Below are 23086 nucleotides of genomic sequence, written 5' to 3'. Positions count from 1 at the left end.
CACCCCTTTTGAGCGGGTGGGCATTGACATCGTGGGGCCCCTGGATCCCAAGACAGCCCTAGGCAACAGGTTTATCCTGGTCTTGGTGGACCATGCCACTCGGTACCCGGAAGCCCTTCCGCTCAGGACAGTCACCGCCCCAGTGGTGGGCCGTGCCCTGATGGGGATCTTTTCCCGGGTGGGATTTCCGAAGGAGGTCGTTTCGGACCGCGGGACAAACTTCATTTCTAAATATATGAAGTCCCTGTGGAGTGAGTGTGGGGTGACATACAAATTCACCACTCCTTACCACCCTCAAGGAAATGGTTTGGTTGAGAGATTCAACCGCACATTGAAGGGCATGATCATGGGCCTGGAGGAGCCCATGAGGCGGAAATGGGATGTCTTGTTGCCATGCCTGTTGTTTGCCTACAGGGAGGTGCCTCAGAAATCATTAGGGTTCAGTCCCTTTGAGTTGCTGTATGGCCACCCTGTCAGAGGGCCTCTGGCTCTGGTGAAGGAGGGGTGGGAGAAATCCCGTGGGAAAACCCCTCAGGATGTGTTCAGCTATGTGCTGGCCATTCGCAACCAGACTAAGCGCTTCAGGAAGCTCGCTCAAGAGAACCTGGAGGCTAGCCAGGAGGAAATGAAGAGGTGGTATGACCAGAATACTTCTCTGGTTGAGTTCCAACCTGGACAGAAGGTGTGGGTGATGGCGCCAGTGGAGCCTTGTGCGCTCCGTGACAAGTGGTCTGGCCCATATGAGGTGGTAGAGCGCAAGAGCGAGGTTACCTATTTGGTTAACCTGAAGACTCCCAGGCAGCCCCTGAGAGTGCTACATGTGAACCGCCTCAAACCCCACTTTGAGAGGACTGAAGTGACTATGCTCATGGCTACAGATGTTGGAGGGGAGGAGGATAGTGATCCTCTCCCTGACCTCCTGGCAGTCAAGGAGCAAGATGGGTCGGTGGATGGTGTGGTCCTCTCCCCCACCCTGACCCCAGAACAGCAGGAGGACTGTCGCCAAGTCTTGGGTCAGTTCGCCCCACTGTTCTCCCTGACCCCAGGTGTCACCAAGTGGTGCGTCCACGACGTGGACACTGGAGACAGCATGCCTGTGAAACAGAAGTTTTACAGGGTGGCTGACAAGGTCAGAGCTAGCATCAAGGAAGAAGTTTCCAAGATGTTGGCGCTTGGGGTTATTGAGCCCTCCAGCAGCCCCTGGGCTAGCCCAGTGGTCTTAGTGCCTAAGAAAGCTGCTACCCCTGGTGGCCCCCCAGAACTTCGGTTCTGCGTGGACTACCGTGGGCTCAATGCGGTCACGAAGACTGACGCGCACCCCATCCCCAGAGCTGATGAGCTGGTGGATCGGTTGGGAGCTGCCCAGTACCCGAGTACGTTTGATTTGACTTCAGGGTACTGGCAGATTGCCTTAACTGACGGGGCAAAGGAGAGGTCAGCATTTTCAACGCCAGAAGGACACTTCCAGTTTCGGGTCATGCCCTTTGGGTTGAAAAATGCCCCCGCCACATTTCAGAGGTTGGTCAACCAGGTACTGGCAGGGCTGGAGCAATTCAGCGCCGCCTACCTGGATGACATTGCGGTGTTCAGCTCCACTTGGGAGGAACACCTGCAACACCTCACTGAAGTGTTGAAGGCTCTGCAGAAGGCAGGCCTCACTATCAAGGCCAGTAAATGCCAGATAGGGCAGGGATCTGTGGTGTACTTGGGACACCAGGTGGGGGGCGGCAAGGTGGCGCCCCTACAGGCGAAGATTGATACCATTCTGGCTTGGGAACCCCCCAAGACCCAGACTGAGGTGAGAGCCTTTCTAGGTCTCACCGGGTATTACAGACGGTTTGTCAAAGGCTATGGCACCATTGTAGCCCCTTTGACAGAGCTGACATCTAGGAATCAGCCCAGGAAAGTGAATTGGACTGAGGCCTGTCAAACTGCTTTTGACACCCTCAAAACTGCCATGTGCACAGCACCGGTGCTTAAGGCACCTGACTTTTCAAGTGAGTTCATCGTGCAAACTGACGCTTCAGAGCAAGGCGTGGGAGCAGTGCTCTCACAGATCAATGATGAGGGAGGAGACCAACCTGTGGCTTTCATTAGCCGGAGGCTAATCCCCAGGGAACAGAAATGGAGTGCCATTGAAAGAGAAGCTTTCGCTGTGGTCTGGGCTCTGAAGAAACTGAGGCCCTACCTGTTTGGGACTCACTTCCGTGTTCAGACCGACCACAGGCCCCTCAGATGGTTAATGCAGATGAGGGGTGAGAATCCAAAATTGTTGAGGTGGTCCATTTCCCTACAGGGGATGGACTTTACGGTGGAGCACCGCCCTGGTACAGAACACGCCAACGCTGACGGTCTGTCCAGATTCTTCCGCCTTAGTGATGAGGACTCCCAAGAGGTTGGGTAGTTCTCCCCACTTTCAGCTGGAGGGGACACGTGTTAGACCTGACACCTTTTTGGCGTGGTTCTTCCCCCATCTTTTTGCCTCTGACTCATGTGTTTTGATGCTGTGCTGGATTTCGTTTTTGCTGGTTTAGATGCTTTGGACCCTCTGCCACTGCTGATCAGTGTCAGAGGGTCAGTGCTCCCTCTGTAAATTGTGATATTGATTGAATATACCTGATTGGCATATTTGTAGCACCACGAAGTCCCTAGTAAAGTGCACTGTGTGTGCCAGGGCCGGTGATGACAAATGCTACTAGTGGGCCTGCAGCGCGGATTGCGCCACCCACATGAGTAGCTTTAAAATGGTGACTCAGGCCTGCCAGCGCGGAGCCTGTGTGCAGTCAGTGACTGCCATGTCAGCCCGGCCAGTGTCCCCACTGGCTGGGCTTAACCCTCCCCTGTCTGTGCACATCAGCCACCCCTATGGAAGGCTCCAGGTACCCCCCTGGGTAGGGTGCAGTGAATGGATAGGGTAGAGCGTGTACTAGTGCAGGTAACATGCTCTGGTAGAGAGCAGCAGCCACTTTGTGTGCTCACTGCTGTAGGGCTGTAGGGCTCCCTAGGGTAGCCTGGGGAGGCTGGTCCCATTGGATCCCAGCCTATCTCCCTATAGGAACAAGATGGAACATCCATGAGAGATATCCCTGGACTCAGAATTTAATGACACATCTTTTAGTGAAGGGTGTTTTTAAATCCTGTGTTGGAGAATAGCACTTTTAGAAAGTGGCTGTTCTCTTGTCTAAACCTTTTTCTGTGTGCCTGGGTTTGTGGAATGTCTGCCTGGTCTGGATGTGACAGGAAGGGGCTGCAGAGCCCCAGAGGAGAGGGTCGGAGCCATCCCGGGGATGAAAGGGCACATCTGCCTGCTTGGGAGGAGGGAGGAAGGAATGCCAGATAAGTGCTGGGCTGTGCCTGCCTACCTCCCCCACATTCGCTCTCTCCTGGTGGTCAACTGACCCCACTGGCCCTGAAGCTGACAGGAAGAAGAAAGCCAGAGACACCTCAGTGCTCCGCAACCCCCAGAACTGGTTTAGACTGGACCCAGGGCCTCCATGCACCAAGAACTTCAAAGACATTGGGGGTATAAGGAAAGGACCCCGGTCTGCAGAAGAGTAGATTCTGAAATTCTACAACCAAGACGGACCCTCTGCTGGAAGGAAGACGGCGAGAGAACTAAAGGAAGATTGCCTTGCTGTGTGCTCTAAGGGCTGACCTGTTCTGCTGTGGCCACTGAAAGCTGAAGAGGGGAAAGGGACTTTGCTGCGTGCTGTGACCCTGCCTGCTTGAACCTACCAAGACTTTGCTGTGTGCTGTGTCTTTACTGAATCTCCAAGGGCCTGAGAAGAGCTGGCCTCCTGCTGGGAACCCAGGGCTAAAGGTTCCTAAAGCTTTGCCAGAAAACAGCTGCAAGATCGGGCTGTTGTGGACCGGGGGCGTGGTGTACTCGACTGCGGAGCGTGAGGAAGGGATCGGTGTGCTCATCGGCACATTTCCTATGAGGGTTGGAGGCTTGTGGCGCCTCCCCTCGTGAAATCCGCTCCAACGTGGTGGAGAGGTCGAGAGGGGGGTCTCATCGGGACCAGCGCCCTTGAAAACCCTTTGCCGCCAAATCACCACCGCGGCCCGGAGCCAGGAACCCCCCCCGTAACTTGCCTAGAGGTCCAGGCGCTGCCGCGGCGAAGAACGAAGCCGCCGCGCTCCCATTGGTGGAGGGAGCCGAGCCCCCTCACTAACGCCGCGACGGGATTGGCCCGTGCGGCGCAGCGTCATCAGCAGTAGTGGGCCGTGATTGGCCGGAGGCGCGGAGCGTCATTGTTTACTGTCCCGGGAGCCGCACTGCCATTGGCTGACTCCCGGGTGCTGTGGAGGCTCGCCTGAGGAGCCGCGAGGGGATTGGCTGCCTTCGCGAGGAAGCCGAGGAATCAGCGAGATCACCGCCGGGCCCGGGAAGAAGTGACCTGACCTCGCCGAGGGATCTCCGCAAGGGCTCCAGCCCCTGGCCTGCCGTCTCTGCTCCCCGCCGCTCTTTGAAGGATCCAGAGCGGGCGGAGAGCGTCCTGAGACCGGCCGGGCGGGAGCAACACTGGGCCTGCACCCGCGAGGTGCCCCTGGGGGACCCGCGTCACCACAAGCACAAGGAAAGAAGTCCCCCCTCGCCCAGGATACCGGGTGAGCCGCGCAAGAAGCGCTTGTGGTCCCTGAAGCCAGGGGACCCTTGGGGGATAGTTGTTTTACGCTGGCATTGTTTGCTCATCATTTTTGAGAGCGTTTTTGATCACAAAATCGTTGGCATATCTTTGTGCTGACTTGAAGAGACTAGAGACATTTGTTTTGAGAACTTCCTGAAATTAAGAAAGACCAATTAAGATTAAGTGCCTCCCTTTTATAATGAAGTGATTATCGTGCAACTGCTTGATTTACCTTGCTGAAACTAGATAAAGTTATATATTTTTATAAAAATATACTTACCTGTGTGGTCTCAGTTTGTGGTGGATTGGGGATTATTGTTGTGTTAAGTGCAAATGTTATCCACATTGTCTCCGAGTTTAGCCTAGACTGCTCGCGCCATGCTACCTAGAGGGTGAGCAGGGGTTTTCTCAGAGGGTTATTCCGTTGCCCTGACCGGAGCTAGGGGTCCCTACTTGGGCCAAGGTACTTACCTTTGCCAACCAGAGACTCCCGGTTCTAACACCCACCTTGCGAAGACTTCTCCTAGTACTTCGTCGTTTATGACCTATTCGTGGTTTTCCTGAATGAGTCTGCTCAGTTCGTCTGCCTGAACATTCTGCACACCTGGCAGATGGGTGGCCGTTAGCGACAGTCCTCGAGCCAGAAGCCAGTGCCAGATCGCCTGCGCCTCCTGCGACAGAGTGCGCGATCTCGAGCCCCCCTGCTTGTTGAGGTAATACATCGTTGTCGTGTTGTCCGTCTGAACAAGCAGAGAGTTGGTCTGAAAGGACGGATGAAAGGCCTTCAGTGCCAAGTGAACAGCTCTCAGTTCCAGGAAATTGATGTGGTACGTGGACTCCGTCGGGGACCACGCCCCTTGAATTTGCAGGTCTCCGGAGTGCGCCCCCCAGCCTTGGAGAGACGCATCCGTCACGATGGTCTGTGTGGGAATGTCCTTGTGGAAGGGAACCCCTCTGAGGAGATTCTCCTTCGAGCACCACCACTTCAGAGACTGAAGAGCATGTAGAGACAGTCGTATCTTGTCGTCCCAAGAACCTCTCCTCTGGTCCCACTGATCCTCCAAGCACTCCTGCAGAGGTCTCATCTGTAGCCGTGCGTGAGGAGTGAGGAAGATGCAAGAGGCCATCGATCCCAGCAGAGAAGACACCGTCCTCACTGTCGTAGACGGAGTGGCCATGAGAGCCTGAGCCTTCCGAAGGAGTGATAAACGTCGCTCTTCCGAAGGAGACACGCTTGCTGACAGCGTATTGATGGAGGCTCCCAAGTACTGGATGCACTGGACCGGAATCGGGACCGACTTGGACATGTTGATGTGCAACCCCAGCTTGTTCAAGAGAACGCACGTCTTCTGGAAGTGTGCTTGAGCTTCCGAGAAGGAGGAGGCCTTGATCAACCAATCGTCCAGGTACGGGTAGACAAACACCTTGTTCTTCCGCAGGTGTGCTGCTACCACTGCCATACATTTCGAGAATGTCCTGGGTGCAGACTTCAGCCCGAAGGGTAGCACCGTGTACTGATAGTGATTGGCGCCGACTTGAAATCGCAGAAACTTCCTGTGTTTGCATGCAATGGGCACGTGGAAGTATGCGTCCTGTAGATCTATGGCACACATCCAATCTCCACGTTGCAGCTGAGGGTAGATCTGATGCAACGACAGCATGCGAAACTTTTCTCTGCGAATCCACTTGTTTGCCTGTCGCAAATCCAGAATGGGCCTGAACTCGTTTTTGTCCTTCTTGCGGACAAGAAAGAACCGAGAGTAAAGACCTCTTCCTCTTTGAGACAGAGGTACGCCTTCGATCGCCCTCTTCCTTAGCAGAATGTCCGCCTCCGCCTGAAGCTCGCGCAGTTGATACTGCGAGCTGACGGGAGGAATCGATGGAGGAGGGCTGGTGAAACGTAGACTGTATCCATTGCAAACAATATTCAGCACCCACTTGTCCGGAGTAATTTTTCTCCACTCTGCCAGAAAAAATTGAACGCTTCCCCCCACCGGAGCGGGTAACGGACGAGGGGGAAGTAACAGCTCAGGGACGGGACCCGGCCGGGCCCTTGGTCGCGGTAGAGGACTGTTGACGACCTCTACCACCTTGGCGTTTCTGGAAGGGCCGCCTGTACTGCTGCTGCTGTTGCTGCTGTTGATGTTGTCCAGCAGACTGACCCCTTCCACGACCCTGCGACCCAAACCGACGTTGGTACTGTCGGAAGGGTTTCTTCTCCTTGGGCTTCTCCAAGCCCACTGCCGTCAGGGTCTCCGCCTCGGCCTTCATCCTGGCCATCTCGTCATCCGCGTGTTTCCCGAAGAGGGTATCTCCGGAAAACGGGAGATTCGCCACGCGTTGCTGTGCTTCCGGTTTCAGTGACGTCAACCTAAGCCAAGCATGGCGTCTCTGGTGAATCCCGTGGCAATATCCGTGCGCGGACAGCAAGGATATGTCCGCTGCGGCGCCGATGGCCTGGTTAGAGACCAGCATCCCCTCCTGGACGATCTCCATGAAGTCCTCCTTGCGGTCTCGAGGGACAAGGTCTGCGAACTGCTCCATCGAGTCCCACAGGGACCGGTCGTAACGCCCCAGCAAAGCCGAGTCACTGGCGGCCTTCATCGAGGAGGCGGATGTCCCACACGCCTTACGACCAGCAGAATCGATCCAGCGGCTCTCCTTGTCCAGAGGCACCGTGGACGCAGGGGAGGTGGCATGAAGCTTACGTGCAGCAGTCACGATGACCGAATCCGGTACCGGGTCCTTCCTCAAGAAGGCTGGGTCTGAGTCCGGAGCCCTGTACTTTTTTAGGATCCTGGAAGGCGCAGACTTCGCCGCCGCCGGCGTCAGGAATAGCTGTTCGGCGGGCTCAAGGAGCCCCGGCACCAAAGGTAACAGGGGGCGAGACAAGTGTCTTTTGTGTAATGTCTCAAATATCACCGAGCTTCAACCTTGATGCCCAACTTCGCCGCTCCACGCAGGAGAACCTCCTGAAATGTGCTTATATCGTCTATCGGAGACATCCTAGTCTCCGGCGAGTAGGAACGGGTCCCAGAGGCAGAACGTGACCTGGACCGACGTCTCTTGTGGTGACGCCTGGATCGTGAGGAAGATCCATGCCCACTCCTCGATCTGTCCCGTCTCCCCGAGCGAGACCTCGACCTCTTGGGCCTCGGACGCTCCTTCGGCCTCCCAGGGTCAGGAGTCCTAGGCTTCTTAGGCGTCTTCTTCGGAGGCGTCGGAAACTTAGGCATCGATACCGCCCTCGGCGGAACCGGGGGTGGAGGAGTAACCGTACGCGGGGTCTGCGGACCCGGCTTCGGAGGTGGGGTCGGGGCCTTCGGAGGCGGACCCTTCGGCACAGCCGGCCGCGAAGGAGGTGTAGAAGGCTTCATCGGAGCATCCACCCCGGAATGCGCCGTTCCCGGCGAGCCACCATCTCTTTCGGAGTGTGGGGAGCCCCCCACAGTCCTGGGCCTGTCCTTAGGACCTCCAGACGCTGAAGATCGGTGCCCAGACGACGACCGATGGCCCCTCGACGTCGAACGGTCCTTCGGCGTCGACCGATTCACACTTCTCGACGTCGAACCGTGTCTCCGTCTCGACGTCGACCCCGACCAGATCGACGAACCACGAAACCTCGACGACGGGCGATGGTGCCTCGACGGCGACCCCGACCTCTTCGCCGGCCTCGACGTCGACCTCTTGGATCGCCTCGACGTCGACCCTTTGGACCTTCCCGACGTCGACCTCTCGGACCTTCTCGACGTCGATCTCCTTGACCGTCTCGACATCGGTCTTTTAGAATGCTTCGACGTCGACCTCTTCGGCGCCGGAGACGCCTTCCGTCTCGACGGCGGCCTCGACGACGAGGATCCCCTCGACGACGATGTCCTCGACGGCGAACGGCGGTGTCGCCTCGACGGCGAGCGCCGACGCCGGGCCCTCCGATGTCGACCACTCGACGCCGACACCGACGACGAGGAGATCGACACCGGCTTCGACGGCGGCCGGAACACGTTCCTCGACGTCGACGGGCGACGTTTTCTCGACCCAGAGCCCTGGGGAGACCTGGAACTGGCCGTTGACCGCCCCCTCGACGTCGTGGTCAGCGCAACTGACCCAGACTGAGACCTTGGGCGAGGGCTGGTCTTCCTGCCCCTGGGGAGCCCCCCAGAGGCCTCAGCATGGGTAGAAGGAGCCCCTCCTGACCCACCTCGTGCCTTCAACCTTCTCTCTTCAAGTCCCTGAAGCCTGATCTTCTTCCTCTCCTTCAGGGTCCTTCCAGAGAAGCCTCTGCAGATCACACAGTCCTCAGGAATGTGGGAAGAGGGAAGGCAGAGAATACAGACCTCATGGGAGTCTGACTTGGCCTTCTTCCTTGAGCACTCAGGGCATTTGTCGAATAATGCAGGCATTATGGACAAAAAAGAGTGCAGAAACACAGAAAGAAAGTCACCAAAGTACTTTAAAAGCACCAAAAATCGAAATTAGTGTAAAACACTAACAAAAACCCTTGAAAAGGGAGAGCTCAATGCTCCAGGGTCCTGCTTGCAGGAGCCGGAAAAAAGAACTGAAACTAAGTTGGACCTGCTATGCATTCTGGGATACTGGGAGAAGGTTCTGGAAGGTTCCTTAAAGGCACAGTATCCTAATTAAGCCACATAATGGCAGCCTATGGGGCTTGTCTGTCCAGGTTCTTCTCTCTATCATTCCTGAGGGATTTTGCTGTTAAGCAAGGGAAATCTGTACAGGCTTTGCTGTTTTGTGGATTTTATGGTGGAATTTCTAGTTGAAGTACTGGACAGTGTAGCCTTTTTGGCTGCATTATCTGTCTTTAAATTCTCTCTTAAGTGTCTATGCATTTTCTGCATTTTTTGACACTGTAAGAGATTATTTTTGATTGCTCCGGGGTCCACGCACATGGGCGGGACTATTCACTAGATTATGACTATACACAGAGATCCCCTACTACAGAATGAGTATAACAAGGGTCATGCGTGAACAGATTGCGGTGTTTTGTGTTGTATTTGTATTGTGATGTCTTGCGGAGTTGAATGCCTGTAGTGTGAATGAGAGAAGGTTGTGAGCGCGTGCAACCTGGTAAACTGGTTACCTGGTAAACGGGTGAACTGGTGAAATCTTAAACTCAGGCCAGAGCTTAAGTGGTTTTGGGTGTATCGAACATCCAGAGTAGTTGTCGACCATAGTACGGAGGTCACGAGGTACCATTGACCGCCGTGGAACCGAGATAGGGGGAGTGTAAGAGTGAGCGTATGAGTAACGGACGCTGGTCGGAAGTTACTGTGTGTGAGTAACCTATCAGAGAAGGCGATTGTCTGGAAGTAAACGGAAAGACATTTCGTCAAGTTAAGGTGACAACTACAGAAAGACTGTGGGCGTACAGTCAAGAAAGGTGATCGCTTGGACGGAAGTAATCATTTTTCAGAGTATGAATGGGACGCATGCATGACCGCGGAGACGAGCTGAGAAGGGAGGGGAACTGCTGCAAAGGGGGACAAGTGACATCAGAAAGAGCCGCGCTGAGATAGGGTGGCGAGTGAAGAGCCGCGACGCGATAGGACGGTTGGTGTGACGTCGGCAAAGAGCCGCGACGCCATTGGGCGGCTGGTGCGACGTCAGTGAAAAGTCGCGATCGGATAGGCCAGTTAGTGGAAACGGCACGGCGATTGGTAGATTGTCATTAGGAAGTAAACAAACGCAGAGAAAAGAGAAATCATGAAGTGTTTTAAGTGTTTGAAATGGATTTTTAAAAGAAAAAGAAGTGAACATTATTACGGGGAAGAGGCACCGCCGGAGGGTACACCAGCTCATTATATGGCAACGAATGTGGGGCTGCATACGATATTATGGATTGCGGCTTGGAATAAGCTTACGGAAGGAAATGAGGAAATGCAGTTCCCAAAGTACGGAACGTTTAAGCTAGAGGTGTTACATCGGCTAAAAGCAACCATGTCCTCATTGAAACCTTCACCTAGACCAACACAGTTTGAGGCCCTTAATGCATGGATTAGGGCGGCACACGATAGAAATTTGGACAGGCGTCAACAAAGATTGACGCGATCGGTAAGAGCAGTGCGAGATTCCAAATGGGACGAGGAGGCAAAGAGATGGAGGGTACAGGCTATTGAGGTGGAGAAGTTGTATCCAATGAGGGAGGTGGTAGGTGGGAGGAACCTCATGGAAGAGGATGAGGAGAGCGAGTCGGAGGACAATGTTATAAATAGATTATTGATGGACAGACCACCTCCGAGAGTTGAGGAAATTGAAGATAGAGGGCTCGCAAGGGAAGATGGGAATGCCATAGAGGGGTATACACCACTCCCTATATCGGAATGGACACCTATCAAAGGTGGGGAGACACCTCAACCTAGTACAGTACAGAGTGTAGTGGGAAGGTTTGTGGTGCAGAAAACGCCAGCCACCGAAAGGGTTGAGTCCTTTGGATTGCCAGACGCTCTTCAAGTGCCTGTTACCATAGGACCTATAGTATCGATCTATAACCCAGAGAGAGATAGAGAGGAAGAACAGAGGCAATTGGATAGAGAAAGGATCAAGATGGAAAGGAGGAATAACGTGACAAATGCATGGAAGCAATTGCCAGGTTCGGTAACGTGGAACACCCCATTAGACACATCTGTAGGTCCCAACACAGGACAGGGAGGTCAGAGAGGACCGATGGACCTAAGGGGACCGCGGCCAAAGTCCTATACAGAATTAAGAGCTGATTTGAGGGAATGGGATGGGTCCGCAGTAACCCCGAGTAACAGGTCAAGAACAGAACCAGAATGGGAAAGCAGAGGTAACGGGACTGTATCTCATTGTGGGGCCAGCGAAAGTAGTCAGGGGCGGGAAGGCCAAAGTCAGGAGAATAGAGGAGTTACACGTCCTACGGATGAGAGGGAACAGCAGGAGCAAAATAGTAGGAGTGTAGAGTGTGAGGAGATGTCCCGTCTCTGGGAGAAAGGTGGAGACCAAATGGTACACGCTTTTCAGAATAGGTTTAGGTGCCTTCATCATGTACTCGGAGAAGACGTTCAACATTGGAGAAAGGGGAACAGTGATAGGTCCCGCCATGCCTCGAATAATCAGGAATCACAGGGAAGTAGAGAAGAAAGAGGGAGTAATGGAATATCTTACCATGCATCCCGTGAAACTAGCCAGGATGGGGAACGTGGGGCTATGAGGCGTGAAGGAGTGTTTCACCATCCACCCCGAGAAGATGGAAAGGCATGGGACCTAGAGAGATGGGAACAGGGGAGGACTCCCTATAACTCACCAGTGCCTAAACGTAGATCTCGGAGCTGGGATGGGCGAGATGCGGATGGAGTAACTAAATTTAGTGTGTTGAAAGCTGAAATTAAGGCAAAGAGACTTGATGTCACCAGTTTAAAATCAGATGTTGATGAGATAATTGATGGAACATTGCCTTTGGAAAGGATAGAATTGTATGAACAGGATGAGTTATTGTTCATGGAAAAGGATATTACTAGGAAAGCTAGAGCGTTTCATGAGAAACTGACCAATTTGGCAGACAGGTATGCCGTGGATTTATCTAGGACAAGGGCATTGCAGAGTAACCACAGATTGCAGTACGCAGACCAAGACCTAGATGAGAAGAGAACTACTGGATTAAAAACACACATAAGAGAGCTGGTATCAGGGATAAGGGTGTGGAGAGAACTGGACAAATGGGAAGAGAGGTGGTCAAAAAAGGGCACTGTCAGACGGAGTACAAGTATGATGACCCCAGAGGGAAGGATAATGCAGATGGAGGCATTCCCTTTGCGAGAAATATCGAACGGAAATTATGTACATGTGCCCTGGAGTAGAGGAGATTTAGCTGCATTTACCAACTCATTTCCGAAGTTGAGGGACAATCCAGTAGAGTGGTATAAGCAGGTAGAAAGGTTTGTAAAGATCTCGAAAGTATTGTGGATTGATTTGAACACGTTGTTTGACATTGTGGTCCCATCTGATTTGTGGACCCCGTGCAAGACTAGTGTTGAATGGCCAAATACTGAACCAGTGAGGGATGCTCGAACTAATGGACCGTCCGAGATTGTCATGCGAAAGTATGAAAGGGTAATAGCTTGGCTGAAAGATAAGGTACCACCACAGGATATAGATTGGGTGAAAATAGACCGAACGAGACAAGAACCGAAGGAGACCGTTCATGAGTTTTATGAGAGGTTGTTGAAAACATTCAAGCAATACAGTGGACTAGATGTAATGGATCCCAAAGATATAGGACAGTTTGTGTCCAAGTTTGTTTTGGGGTTGAGACCTGATATTTGTTTAATGATTCAGCAACATTTAAATTGCTGGCAAAACAAACCACTAGATGAGATCCTACGTTATGCGAGATACTGTAGTGACGAAATAGATTCTAAAGCCAAGAATCTAAAGGAGAAATTGATGGTGGTGCAAATGCAGTCAGCCGGGAAGGGTGGACAGCAGAAGCAGGGAATGGGACGAAAACCAAATGGTCAGAACAAAGATAATGAAGAAGGGCAGAGACCTAGGGTAGACTTTGCCACTTTAAAGAAAACGACAAAGTGCCATTTGTGTCACCAGGTGGGACATTGGCGACGCGAGTGTCCCTTTAACCCTGAAAACGGAGAGCTAGAAGTAGAAGAGCAGGTTCAAGAAGTCCCAGCTCCAAAGGTGACAGTTCCAGGAAGCAAGGTGGCCAAAGGGGGGACTTCGGCTCCACGGGCACAGTTCCCACAGCCACCGAAAATAGCGACAGGGGGAAAGGTCTTTAAACAGATGCCTCTCTTCATAGAGGAAGAAAAGTGTTATTACATTGATCCATTGACAGGACAACGTGTGAGCAGTGAAGAGGACTGTACCCTCGGGGCAGTCTTAGAGGTGGATCAAAGAGGGCCGTTTGTTGAGGCAGAAGTGGCAGGGTGTCCCACAACATTCTTAGTGGACACTGGAGCTACTCGATCAACTCTGAGATCGGCGGTGGTTCCAGACTTGCCGATGTCAGGGGAAACAATTCAGGTGGTAGGAGTCGCAAATAAAAGAATGACTAGTCCCTTGACAGAACTAGTGTCTGTGAAGATAGGAAACCATATGAACGAGCATCAGTTTGTGGTTTGTGACTCAAGTCCGGTATGTTTGTTAGGAAGGGATTTGTTGTGCAAATTGAACTGCACAATATACTGCACCCCGCAAGGAATGGAGGTACAGACTACGGACGATGATGCTACTTTCCAGGTGGCAAATTCAAAATCCTGTGTAGAATTATATCCTACTCTGACCGTAGAAGATCTTCCCCAAGATTTAAGAGATGCAGTGGCGTCAGAGGTGTGGGATTTTACAGGAGAAGAAATAGGATTGATTAAAGGGGTAGAACCGGTAAAAATACTGGTAAAACCAAATGCCGAGTTTCCAAGAACGCCTCAATACAAATTGTCCCAGGAAACGATTGCAGGAATAAAACCTGTGATCGAGTCAATGATTCAACAGGGTATATTGAAAGAAATCGTGGGTAGTCCTTGTAACTCCCCGATTATGGGTTTGCAGAAACCTAGTGGGAAATTCAGGATAGTGCAGGATTTACGAAAAATTAACAACATAGTCGTTTCATGTTGTCCCGTGGTACCGAATCCATCAGTGATACTGTTTCAAATACCATGTCAGGCAGAATGGTTCACAGTGATAGATCTTTGTCAGGCTTTCTTTTCAATCCCATTGGATGAAGAGAGCAGATATCTTTTCTCTTTTAAAATGGAAGATCGCGTTTTAACATGGTGTCGAATCCCACAAGGATTCACAGACAGCCCATCTATCTTCAACCAATTGTTGAAGAAGAATCTCGAAAATCTAGTACTGCCGCAGAATTCGGTTCTGGTCCAGTACATAGATGACCTACTTGTTGCGTCAGAAACTGAGGAAGCTTGTAAAGCAGATTCAATTGCCTTATTGAACCATTTAGCTGAAAATGGACATAAGGTATCTCCGAGCAAGTTGCAGTATTGTCTGACTGAAGTACAATATTTAGGGCACCGGTTAGAAAAAGGAAAACGCAAGGTGTCCCCAGAGAGGATTGAGGCGATAATGAAGATGAATGCGCCTACGACACAGAGAGAAGTTAGAATGTTTCTAGGGATGGTAGGTTACTGCTGACAGTGGATAGTCAACTTTTCACTGAAAGCAAAACCCTTACAGAAACTGACGCACAAGGAGGTGAGTGATCCGGTACCATGGGACGAAGAATGTCTGGTGGCGTTCTTGCAGCTGAGAGACGACTTGTGTCGTGCTCCGGCTCTGGGGATGCCCGACTACGAGAAATCATTTTCACTCTATTGCTGTGAGAGGGAGGGATGTGCTTTGTCAGTCTTGGCACAGACCCACGGAAATGCCCGTAGACCAGTTGCATATTTTTCGGCTACATTAGATCCAGTTGCCGCAGCGTTGCCCGGATGTCTCAAATCCGTTGCTGCAACGGGTGTCAGCATTGAAAGGAGCGAGAGTATTGTGATGGGACATCCAGTAGTGGTGTATGTACCACATTCAGTTGAATTGTTAATGACCAGGACGAAGACGCAGCATCTGACTAATAGTAGGCTCACGCGCTACGAGCAAGTTATTCTTGCCGCGGAGAACGTGACACTCAGGAGATGCTCTGTCTTGAATCCTGCTACTTTAATGCCATTACCTACTGTAATAGAAGGCGAAGGATGTGAAGACCACGATTGCCTTGATGTGACTGAACTATACACGAAACCCAGACCAGATATTGTGGATGAGCCGTTGTCTGACCCTGATGAGATTTACTTTGTCGATGGCTCATGTTTAAGAGACGATACTGGTCGGTTGAGAGCAGCTTATGCTGTTTGTACCATTACTGGAGTTGTGGAAGCCGCTTGCCTGGAAGGAGTACATTCCGCACAGGTAGCAGAAATCATTGCCCTAACTCGTGCCTGCATAGCAGGAAACGGAAAGAGAGTCACCATATACACTGACAGCCAATATGGTTTCGGTGTGGTTCACGATTTCGGGCAGTTGTGGTCTCAGAGAGGTTACATGACCTCCTCTGGTTCGCCCATTCGAAATGGAGAATTTGTGCGATTGTTGCTAGAAGCATTACAAGGTCCAGTTGACATTGCAATAGTAAAATGTGTAGCTCATACTAAGAATACAGATTTTGTGTCACAAGGCAACAGGTACGCTGACGAAGTCGCACGTTATTGTGCGGAACAAAATTATTCTTTCTCAAAAGTAGAAATTGAAGGTGCAGAAGAAAAGACAGAATTGAGCATGATGTTAGAGACCGTGGATACCTGGGAAGATTTAAGGGTAATGCAGGAGAACGCACCAGAAACTGAGAAAAAGGCATGGGAAACAGCAGGATGTGTGCGAAGTGAAATGGATTTTTGGGTTTCAGCAGATGGGAGGGCTGTGTTACCTGAAGAATTAGCTAATCCCATGGCGAGAGAAATACATGGTCCAGTACACCTAGGAAGGGATGCTATGATGAGAGTGTTTAGACAAACTTGGTATTGCCCTAAATTCAGAATAGCGGCAGAATCAGTATGCAAGCGATGTGTTACCTGCCAACAACTGAACATAGGCAAAAGGACACCAGTCACACTGAGTCACATTGGGAGGTCAGGGGGGCCTTTCAATAGAATGCAACTAGACTTTATTGAAATGCCAAGAGTCAATCGCCTTAGGTATGTGTTGGTGATTGTATGTGTATTTTCCAGATGGGTTGAAGCGTACCCTACACGTAGGTGCGATACACTCACAGTGGCTAAATTGTTGCTCAGGGAGTTGATACCGCGCTTCGGGGTGCCTGCCTCTCTGGAATCGGACAGAGGAAAACATTTTAACAGCGAAATAGTGAAAATAATGTGCTCCACTCTAAAGATTGATCAGAAACTGCATTGTAGTTATCGACCAGAAGCTTCAGGAATTGTGGAACAAGTGAACGGCCCTTTGAAGAATAGATTGGCTAAAGTAGTGGCATCCACATCTTTGAGTTGGCCAGATGCTCTTCCTTTAGTGCTCATGAGTATGCGCAGCACCCCTGACAGGAGGACAGGTCTCTCCCCACACGAGATTCTGATGGGGAGGGCCATGAGACTTCCCACGGTTCCAACTGCTGCCCTATTGAATATTACAGATGATCTGATCTTGGATTATTGTAAAGGACTGTCTGATGCCATCCGTTCTGTGTCCCTTCAGGTGCATGCGGCTGAAGTTCCAGCATCGAGGAACCTGTGTCATGACCTGAACCCAGGAGATTGGGTGTTGGTCAAGAAGCACGTCCGGAAGAACTGCCTAGATGTTCGCTGGCGTGGGCCCTTTCAGGTAATCCTGATCACGAACACCGCGGTGAAGTGCGGGGGGCTGCCAAATTGGATCCATGCATCCCATACTCGAAGAGTTCCAGCACCTCTAGAAGAAACAGCTCCTATCCCAGACGAAAGTCCAGAAGTGGAAGGAGAGTCAGAAGAAGGGATCGAAGCAGCTGAGGGGGTGTCGGAAGAAGTTGGGAACGCATCGGATCCAGACGAAGAGCGAAGACAGGACGGCAGTGAGACTGAAGACGCAACTGAAGGAGAGAGTAGCAGTGAATACGATTCAGACACAGATCAGTACCAGAGCGATCAAGAACCGAGTGTGAGGACGAGAAATAGGAGAATAAGGCTTGGAGCTGCCACTTGGCCGGAAAGAAGGAGGAGGCTAAGTTTAAGGTCAGCCCAGGAAGAAACACTTGCTCCTATATCCGAAGACTCGGATCCAGAAGAAGATACCCAGGATCAGGCCGAGGAGGGTCTTAGAAGATCAAGGAGGGTGCGAGTGCCTAGCAGAAGGTACTCTACTCCCGATTGGACCTACCTCGTTGCAGATGTCTGTGGGACACAGAACCGGGAGGGTCAGGGAAGTGAACCTGATCAGAACTGATCCGATCATCACAGTGCAAATACTGTTCCTGCTACCGGGGGCGGAGACCGAAAGGTTGCTGACACTCAACATCGTCTATCCTCCTCTCCTAAGCGGAATAAGAAAATTGATTTTAGAAACAGTTGATTTTCCGGTTTGCTGTTCACGATATCCAGTGTTGGAGGGAACTCTCCTTCGGTTAGAAATGCTTGAGCGAGTAGTGGAAGTTCTTGGAGCGCTCATTGTTTTGGACTAACACTTTGTTGCAAAAAAGACTTTTTGAAAGGACATTATTAAAATTACTGCAAGATAACCTAGCGCCGAGTGGAAGAAGAAAAAATGGTAGGGGTTTCCTTTTAGCGGATGGAGAAGGGCTAGGGTTGTCTGTTTTCTACAGGACTTTAAACTGTTTTGCGGAGAAAATTGTCAGCTTCTCAGAGTCCAAAGAAAGAGACATTGTTTTAAAGAAAGACTTTGTTCAGAGAGAAGGAGAAGTGAATGCTGGAAGAACGTCAAGAGCCACACCGTTTGAGAACATGGAGGCTGGCAACCCGAACCGCAGGGCAAAATGTATAGTTGGCACACTGTTAGGAGTAGTGATTTCCCTGATAGTTTTAGTGGTTACTGTCTCATACATAGTGGGACACGAGAGGGATGCAACGGCAGTCAGGGAAGTCAAGGGAGTGTCAACACCGAGAACTACTACTGTTAATTATAAGGGAAACATCAATGATAAAGACAAAGCGTTGTTAGATGCAGAAATAAAAAGGTTACACACAGACGAGTCACAGGGAAATTTCAGGTCAAATGCTTATGCCAAATTGCTTTATGAGTACATTGATGTCATGGAGGCGAAGAATTGCTACGTTTGTATGCAATTACCAGCTTCGGTAGAGGAGGGTATCAGATACCATCATCTTCCATTGACATATGGAATCACATGCAGTTTGTTGTTGAGCATATTCTATGGACGAGAAGGATTTGAGTACTATTTCTCGAATTTCGACTCGACATTGCCAGAGGTCCCAAATTACAAGCATTTAAATAAGTGGGACTATTACAAAAGCAAAGACAGATTACACAAATGGTTCATTCCATGGAAAACGTTAGATACTTCACATGCCCGAAGAAATAATCTGACTTGTCAAGTGTCAGAAATCGAGAAAAAGTTTATAGGGCAGGTGGATACTAGATACAGGAGGCAGAAGATTCTAAAGGCTTCAGGGCAATGGGAAACGGATTGGACCAAAGAAGAAAGGATACACCAAAGAAAGGGTAGCTTTGGTCCAATTGCTTTAGACAAGGAGAAATGGGGGAAACTGTGTATTCACAGGAGTTACTCCTATTATGAGAATCTGTATGTAGGTCAAGTCAGTTGCGAACATGCTTTTCAATTGGAGTATTACTCCAAAGACTTTCTGAAAGAGATGCAAGCAATTCCAAATGTATATTTTGTATGTGGAAGAAATGCCTATGTGAAGCTACCAGATAATTGGTACGGATCATGCTATCTGGCTATTGTCTTCCCTAAAATATATCATGTTGAGAATTTAGAAACGACAAAGAAAGGAATACCAACTAGAGGGAAGAGAGGGCTAGGTGCAGCAGAAGTAATTGGGGATGTATTCGGTGCTGCATTCCCTATCCTAGGAGTGATACTGAATGACATAAAAATTAGGAGATTGGCTACAGTCGTAGATAGGTTATCTGCCAGTACTGCTAGATCATTAATGCTGGTGGAGGGTGAGATGCAATCGATAAGGGCAATGGTTCTTCAGAACCGACTTGCTTTAGATGTTCTGTTAGCCAAAGAGGGTGGAGTTTGTAAGGCTTTGAAGGTCCAGGAATGTTGCACTTACATTCCAGACAATTCAAAACCTCTAGAGAAGTATATACGAAACATCACTGCCATACACCACGAAATTGAGGATCTGACAAAGATAAACGTGTGGGAAAAAGTAGGTCATGGAATGGGTAAAGTTGGAGGTTGGTTTGCCAACCTAGGAAAGGGTATCGTTTGGTACATACTGAAACCCATCATCATAATTGTGATTTGTGTAATCACTTTGTGGGGATTGGTGCGTTTGTATCAGTGGTATAGAGCAAACAGGTTGCAGAGATCTATGAGAGAACAGGAGAAAAGGTTGACAGCGATGCAGGATACGCAATATAAGAGTCTGAAGGCATTAGAGACAATGAAAAGAAGTGGTACTGCCACGACCTCACTTTGAAGAGTCCTACATTTTTGTGATGGTGTTTTGTTGGTGATGACCCCTGAAGGTCAATAAAAGGGGGGACTGAGAGAGCACCAAATCGGGAAAAAAAATGTATAAGTGCACCATATTTACAAGCACGTAGTTAGTTTAAACATGCTTTGCACACGAGTGTTTTATATCTAGAAGTGAAATACAGAGAGTGTCTTATATTTAGTAGTGAAATGTATAGAATGTTTAAGTAGAGTAGCAATAATTATAGTAGTATGAGACTAATGTAGAAATGTTGGAATGAATATGAAAACCTCACGTTCTCATGTTAAAGGAATCATGTAAGAGTTAAGTGGAGCTCTACAAAACCAGTATATTGTGTAGGCCTCATGGCAATTCACAGAAAATCTAAACGTGCTGCTAAAATAATGTGAGGTGGGGTTAACGTGATTCTTCCAAAATGTATTATCGAATTTAGTTTGAAATATATGCTTTATAGATGTGTGTTTTAAGGAACGTATGTTAGTTAAGAATGCTGTTTAAATCAAGTTAAATGTTTTCAGAATGCAGGGACCCGCTTCATGTAAATCAAGTAGGGCCCGAACTGATAGGGATGTTCTTTTTTTTTGATCTGTAATGTGCTCGTTAGAGGAGAAGTCGAGAGGTGCCAAGTACAGAGCTTTCCATAATGCTTTATGACCTATAGATATGGTGGAGTTTGGAATTTGAGGCCCACTGTGGGACGGCCTGTATGTATGCAGGTGCGAGGGGTCCTAATCAGTCGAAATGAATAGAGCCTTGTTCAGTGGCGCTTGGCGCAGGCCTGTAGGAGTCTTCAGGAATTTCAGGGGGTATCGGCGCACTGGAGAAGAAGCCTGGGAGCCAAGGTCAACTTTAACGAGGGTCTTGAAGAGTACCATCATGGAGTTTACCGCGCAAAGATGTACCACGTGAGGGGCGTCCCAAGGGGCGTTCCTATCGAAAATGTGATTTGGTATTAGGGAAAGCGACCCGGGAAGAGAGTAGAGCAGATGATTTTGGGAGCCTAAGGAAGCGGATGGGTAGGCAGATAGACTGATCAGGAGAGACCCATTATCAGGGAAGAGACAAAGAGAAGTGCGTGATCTTCTTAGGAAGTCACCACGGCTGACACCTAGAGGGGTAAAAGATCTTGTTAAGTAGGGATGTCACTTAGTGTAGTGTAGGGACAGACTAACCTAAATTTTCTTTTCTGTAATGACTTTGAGGTTGCAACTTGTATCCATTTTGGCAACGCTCATGATATTCGAACTTGTACTCATTATTCTGTTTTGTAGACTTAGACTATTCAAAGAATTCATGTTCATAGTGATACCAGTTTATCTTTTGAATCTCATCTTAAGAAGTTTGTATCTTCAGTTATCTTTGACTTTATATTAAATCTTTGAAACTTAATCTTGGTCAGTGGTCATTTGGAGTGGTGTAAGTTCTTAATTGATTGACCTATTGTTAGATTACCTTTTACTCAATGACAGGTACCAACGATCCAGTCGACTTGGTTTGGGATCTGGTAAGGTAACTAGTAACCAGTAATCCCGCGTTAACAGTAGCAGAAGTTAAAAAATAACACACACACTAATAACAAACAGGTGCACAAGTTAATTGGTAGTTCAAACTATTTTGAAAATAGTTTGGACTACATTCCTCAACATATTCGGCTACAAAAGCTCTTAAAAGGGCAATTCACAAACTGATTAACCTAACTCTGATTCAAACAAAATCAGGTAAACTAATTTGTTTCCAACCTCATCGTCTTCTCTAAATATACATAGAAGTACATGCAAGCCTTGCAGGGGACTATTCAGTTCACACCATATATTGTAATTGTCAATAATATTACGAGGGCATGTTAGGCTAAAATAAAAGCCTTAAACAAATTGACCCTCTGAGCAACTACCAGCAACCTCACTACGATATTCTCAACCATAAAAGAATGCTGAAACGGTTACAAGGGAGATACTGTAGCTTGCATTTGGGGTGATAGATATTGCAGATCAAGTCACATGAGAAACGCAGATGCGACAGATTCGGTAGGAGTACTAAAGGTTCCTTTCACTGTTGGCTTGTTCCAATCTAAAATGCGTACACTAGATAAAACTATATTTCTCTATTCTGGGTCCGGGTCTTCCGGTAGGATAGCAGGGCCTGGCCCTGCTTCTGAATGCAGTCAGAGCAAGTATGGAGAAGCCTCACCTGAATCAGTCCTACAGCTTACAGAGATGAAATTATAAAGCAGGAAATGTTTTAACTGAACCTCGACTCTGAAACTCATTTGGTATTAACTCTAGCAAACAGTATTTCTCTTAGTGTGGAAGTGTGTTAATGTATTTAATCGGGTGGAAAAAAAACTTGCAGTATGATATCTGATACAGTGAACATATTCCCATCTCAATATAGTTCAACTGAAGAAACTATAAGACTTACTTTAATTGAAACTTTGGTGTCTTTGTGAGCGAGCTTCAGGGCATTGCTGAACACTTTCAAATCCTCTTCCAAAGCCAAAGTGGCTGCTGGTAATTTCTGCTGATCGTGTTCAATGTGCTCAGCCAATTTTCCAGATGGGTCGATGAAAATCAGCCTTTTGCTTCCTTTGAGGCCTGTTAGGAGTCTCTCGTGGTATTTGGTATATTCTCTAACCCAAGAGTTACAATTGTAGATGTAGACTGATGTGACATTTTCATAAGCGAAGCCGGGGAAAACCACGAACCATTTTGAAAGGAAGTCTGTTTTAAAACGATTACTAGGCCCAGCATGGGTGAGGTCCACCACAATCTCATATGGCTTCGCATAGTATGGCTTCAAAGTCAAAAGCACATGATAGATGAGCAGGTCTCCATTGATCTGACCCGTCTTGAACCTAAAGAAGGAGAAAACAATTAACATATGAGGGTGTTATAAGATTCATTTTAAAGGCATAGTGATACCAAAAACATTTTTTCAAAGCAAATTAAAAAAACATTGACATTTTATTTACTGTAAATTTTCAGAATTGAATGTTAGGGAATACTGCCCCAGTTAACAGGATGCAAGCTAAAACTCATCAAGATATATAGCAGCAGCAGATGGTTTGATGTCTGGATCCTTGACCACTACAAAGATTATTAGCAATTTAATGATACCTAATTTTGTCAATATAAACTATCAGAGCCTGACCTAAGTCTAAGTCTTCGTTGGAGTGCAGTGAACGAATGAATGTCAGCAGCATAATGGATGAGCCGACGAAAAATGGGAAAATCATCTGAGGCAGAAAGGATGTCCACGTTTAAAGCACCAACTTGTCTGGGATGAAAAAGGCGAATTGAT

At 49.0% G+C, this 23086-nt stretch overlaps 1 protein-coding gene across 8 annotated transcripts in view; it reads right to left on the bottom strand.

Moving 5' to 3' along the window:
* The window catches only part of NF1 (neurofibromin 1), a 2143703-nt gene that overhangs the window by 536211 nt on the left and 1584406 nt on the right, over window positions 1-23086 (bottom strand). For all 8 annotated transcript variants that reach the window (XM_078679713.1, XM_078679719.1, XM_078679717.1 and 5 more), the window contains one exon: window positions 22208-22640. In XM_078679713.1, the coding sequence (XP_078535839.1) occupies window positions 22208-22640 (433 nt within the window). The remainder of the gene's footprint in view (window positions 1-22207; window positions 22641-23086) is intronic.

This window comes from Lissotriton helveticus, chromosome 3_1 (assembly GCF_964261635.1).
Source record: "Lissotriton helveticus chromosome 3_1, aLisHel1.1, whole genome shotgun sequence".
Classification (NCBI taxonomy): Eukaryota; Metazoa; Chordata; class Amphibia; order Caudata; family Salamandridae; genus Lissotriton; species Lissotriton helveticus.
The sequence above is the reverse complement of the archived record's forward strand: the minus strand, read 5'-3'. Positions and strand labels throughout refer to the sequence as shown.